Consider the following 4318-nt stretch of genomic DNA (forward strand, 5'->3'; position numbering starts at 1 on the left):
GTGAGCTTATATTTCACACGTGTAAACTAGAGGAAGATAAAAAAATATCAAGTTGAGGAATAATACCTTCGTTAAGGGTAGCTTTAGCTTGTCCCCCTCAAAATGCGGCCCAATATGGACAACACAACCACCAGTGTAAGTGCTGGAAAATGTAACATGTGTCAGCAGTGTAGTTAGGTTAGTCGTATGAGGGAAAATAGCTTCGTGATCGTAGAGAAACATGACATGACAAACAAGAAAATTTCCGGGAAAACATTGTATCCGTGAGAAGGGAAACTTCAGAGTCCATTCTTCCCCGCTTGTTAATGTCCTGAATTACGTTCTCATCAGTATGCATGACTGACCCTTCAGGTCTACAGACCTTTGTTTGCTTCCTTTTCTGTACAGAAATAGTCTATGCTGCAAATAGTTCTCTGCTGACGTTGTTTTGCTCCGAGACATTTTTATTGTTGATGTTATTGTTCCTCCTAGTTGCTAGCAACTCTCGTAACCTTGTCTCAAGTTGTCGCATTGTTGGCCTCTCATCCCCTTTCTGAGCTAAGCAGGTTGCAGCTAGTCCTGTAACTGTTTCGGCATCTTTCCCAGCCTCCAGCATAACCTGTGGGTCCAAAATTTCACATACTTTGTCCAAAGTAATCAGTGAATTAAAATGTGAGACCAGACCTATCTGCACCGATGACAGGAATAAGAACGGTTTCTTTCTTGTCGGTAGCTCGACAAGCACTGCCCCGAAGCTATAGACATCCAATTTTTCAGTTAATCGGTGTGTATGATAATACTCAAGGTCAAGGTACCCGAACGTGCCTTGGACACCTGTTGTAACCCCTGTTTTGTCAATTGGTATCTGTCTGGAAGTACCAAAATCCGATACTTTTGGGGTTAGGCAGTCATCAAGCAAGATATTATCTGTCTTTATGTCTCTGTGCACTATTGATATTGATGAAGATGAGTGCAAATATGTTAGAGCATTCGCTACTGCAACAGCAATGTTGAGGCGGTCTCTCCAGCTTAGCGCTTGAGGACCCTCAACATGAAGATGTTGTGAGAGTGTCCCGTTTGAAACAAACTCATAGACCAGCATTGGGCATACTGTCTCGAGGCAACACCCAACCAATTGAATGATATTGCGATGATTTATTGTGGAAAGAACAGCTACCTCATTAATGAAGCCGTCGATCTCGCTTTGTACAGTGAGATTGGATTTTTTCACAGCGACAACCTGTTGATTCAACAATATGCCCTTGTAAACTGTGCCATGTCCACCCCTACCAATCTTTCGGGTCTCGTCAAAGTTGTTCGTTGCCTTCTCTAGCTCGTCCAGACTAAACAACATCTTTTCAGAGATATCTTTATCAACCAATTGCTGTAGTAGCAAACCATGGTTCTTCTTAAAGTTCTTTTCTTTGAGATTCCTTCCTTTTCTTGCCTTCAGTTTCTTGTTTAGAACAATAGCACCTAGCACTAGCAATGAAAAGGCAATGGCACTGGCAAGTATGATGATGACCACAACACCTGTGAAACAACATAATGCCTCGGTTAAAAAAAAGTATTAATAAACATGGGCATTTATAGTCCCAATAATGCACTCCGTGAAGAATAAAGACATAGCAGAAAATCTTATAGGAAACTTCACTCCTGTGCATTTGTGATTTACTCGGTTTCAGAAGTTCAGACTTGAAATGTTACACGGCGTTACAACTTGTTTTATCATAATCTAGACATGAGTCATGTACATGTTCACGATAACTAATGTGAACTCAATGATTCATTAGTATGAAATGATCACTATAGCAGCGACTACCACTTTTGTCAATGTTGCATTGTTACAGAAACACCAGAAGTTTTGTTTGGCTGCCGAGAGCCCACATTGTTTTGATTTTCAAGTGATTATAAGGTTATTTTTGCATGGTCATACTTTAGTTAGGAATAAACCCTACAGATATTGCAACAAGATTCATAGGTTATTTCAGAGGATGCAGCAGGGAAGGATGATCAGCAAATGAAGCAGTCCTAGGAATACAAATAAGTTCTTCAGAGCAACAGTCTGCATGATAATTTCGTTGCAAGTTGCAACAAATAGAATTTTATGAAGCCACTTCACAATCAATTTTCAATTGTAAAATTAATTTGTGATTTTATGGGTCCAATCATTTTTGTCCCACTCCCATAATAAATAGTTTTCCATACTATGTCTTTGTCCTAGTGTTTATACTTAGACATACTCGTGTGCAGAAATATTAAAATTAACTGTGTGGTCTAGGCACTAATATGTAATCTTAGCAATTAGTAGCAGCGTTACTATGGTCTGGTTCATTAACCAATTAGCCTAGATTTATTCTGATCACTTAAATTTCTTTGCATTATGTTGGTATGAGGAGTTAAATAGACGGTTTGGGACGTACCAGACCACTTTGTCCTTGTTGTAGGAGCCCTGCAATATGTGACCCCACCACCAATAGGCACGTATGCCAGTACTTCTCCCGGTGGACATGAGCAGGTGTAACTCCCTGGCCTGTTTTTGCAAATCCCTGGGCAAGGATATTTCTCAACATCGAGTCACTCATTGATATCTGAATCAAAAGAACAACATCTCAGGATGAATCACGAACCTTATATATGCAAACTAATTAGTAGCTAGAAGAGGGGAAATTTACCTTTGCATCCCTCTACAGTATAGGGATTGCCTTCGTAGCCGCTGGAGCAATTGCACAGATATCCTTGCCCGACCGAGGTGTCGACACATTCAGTGTTTCTACCAACACACGCGTAGGACGTCCCATTGAGTCGAGCTGCCTTGCATGCATACCCGCCTATTGCCCAATCCATCACGGCTGGAACCTGCCCCTTTCTTGTGTCATAGAATTTCATGGAGTCGATATATGTGGTACTGTAGTCAAGTGCGGCTTCTTCCATCACCATCACGTAGCTGCAACGACTCCTGTACCTCAATTCCTCTGTGGAGTTGTAGCTTTCTTTGAGGAACACCTTGTAAGATGACATATTCCTCCGGATCTCCGTTCGACAGCACCCATATCCAGAGCATGAGCCGTTGTTGAGCCTCTCTTCTGGTAGGCATCTTGAGATGCAACCCCTAACGCTCTGCACAAATTCAGATGATCAGCTGTTTCTGTTTCTGTTGAACATTGATCCACGTAACTAGCAGCATGACCAAGAGAGGACGAAGGAGCAGAGAGAAACTGGAAAATGAAAGAGGGACTTGACAGATAACTTACAGAATCATCTTGTATGACATAAGCCACCGTGTTGCAGCCGATAACGAAGAATTTGTTGTCATCTTCTGAGAAGCTGAACGGAGTGCCGCTCAGATTAGCAGCATGCTGGTAAGTCCTGATTCCTGACGCCGTATCGATGCAGAGATATGATATAGGCATGCTCAACTAAACTTTGCTCAGAGACAGAGAGATACAGGTGACCTCGTATGAACCGGCATAGAGCATCATCCTGCCGCTTGAATTGACACAATCAAGACGGAACTCGCTACCCATTGCGCACAGTGAGTTTATCCCGAAGGGATAGGGGACGTCCACTTGCCCGCAGGCTGTTGGGCAATCTGATGACTTGCATGCCACTAACACGGCAAACAAGACGAGGCAGGAAAGAAGCACAGAGAGTTTATCCATGGCGAGTGACGAGAGGTGAGGAGCAGTAGTGGTGAGGAGGCAAGCACCGGTGTGAGATGGGTGAAAGCAAGAGCCGGTAAGATATCCTTGCTAGCGAGCACTAGCAACAACAAACTAGCGTAGCCAACCTTACATGCCATATCGAGAGTAATTTGACAACAACACACGCCTTGTTCCTTGGCATTTGCCAGAGAAGCAAATATTTCATCATCTTTACCAAAATGACACACGTTTGAGTCAAAAAGCCCCAAAATTGCATTTCATATCATGTACTCCAGCACCTGCAGCTACAGCAAGCCCCACAATAGTAAGTACTACCTGCAGAGCAAGCAGCGCCTGGTCGCTCCTCGCCATTTCGCACTGCACCTCCTCGCCTGGTGGCTCACGGCGACGAGACGCAGCGCGCCGCACCCTCCGCGTTCCGCTCCTCGTCTGGCGGCTCCATGGCAACGAGCCGCGGCTCGCCGCGCCGCCTGCTTCGCTCCCGTTCCGGCACCCCGCACGCACGCTCCTCTTCCCGCCCTCCCGTCCTCCTCCGCGTCCCTCGGTTCCCGCCAGCCCTCCGATGCGGGTACATCCCTGGCGGCACCTCTCTTTCTTCTTAGGTCACATGGTGAGGAATCGATCTGTTCGATTCAATCAGGTCTACAACCGAAGTGGTAACCGAAGGGCATTCT

The 4318-nt window shown here is 44.6% G+C and overlaps 1 protein-coding gene across 1 annotated transcript; it reads right to left on the bottom strand.

Moving 5' to 3' along the window:
- Nucleotides 1-394: 394 nt before the first annotated feature.
- LOC119309556 (wall-associated receptor kinase 2-like) lies at nucleotides 395-3995 on the bottom strand. The gene is made up of 6 exons (XM_037585538.1): nucleotides 3923-3995; nucleotides 3234-3355; nucleotides 2671-3099; nucleotides 2403-2570; nucleotides 1250-1435; nucleotides 395-1024 (listed from the first exon to the last, which is right to left on the bottom strand). Exons 1-6 carry the CDS (start codon nucleotides 3993-3995, stop codon nucleotides 395-397), a joined length of 1608 nt encoding a protein of 535 aa, XP_037441435.1.
- Nucleotides 3996-4318: the final 323 nt, after the last annotated feature.

The sequence above is a fragment of the Triticum dicoccoides genome, chromosome 5B (assembly GCF_002162155.2).
Source record: "Triticum dicoccoides isolate Atlit2015 ecotype Zavitan chromosome 5B, WEW_v2.0, whole genome shotgun sequence".
NCBI lineage: Eukaryota > Viridiplantae > Streptophyta > Magnoliopsida > Poales > Poaceae > Triticum > Triticum dicoccoides.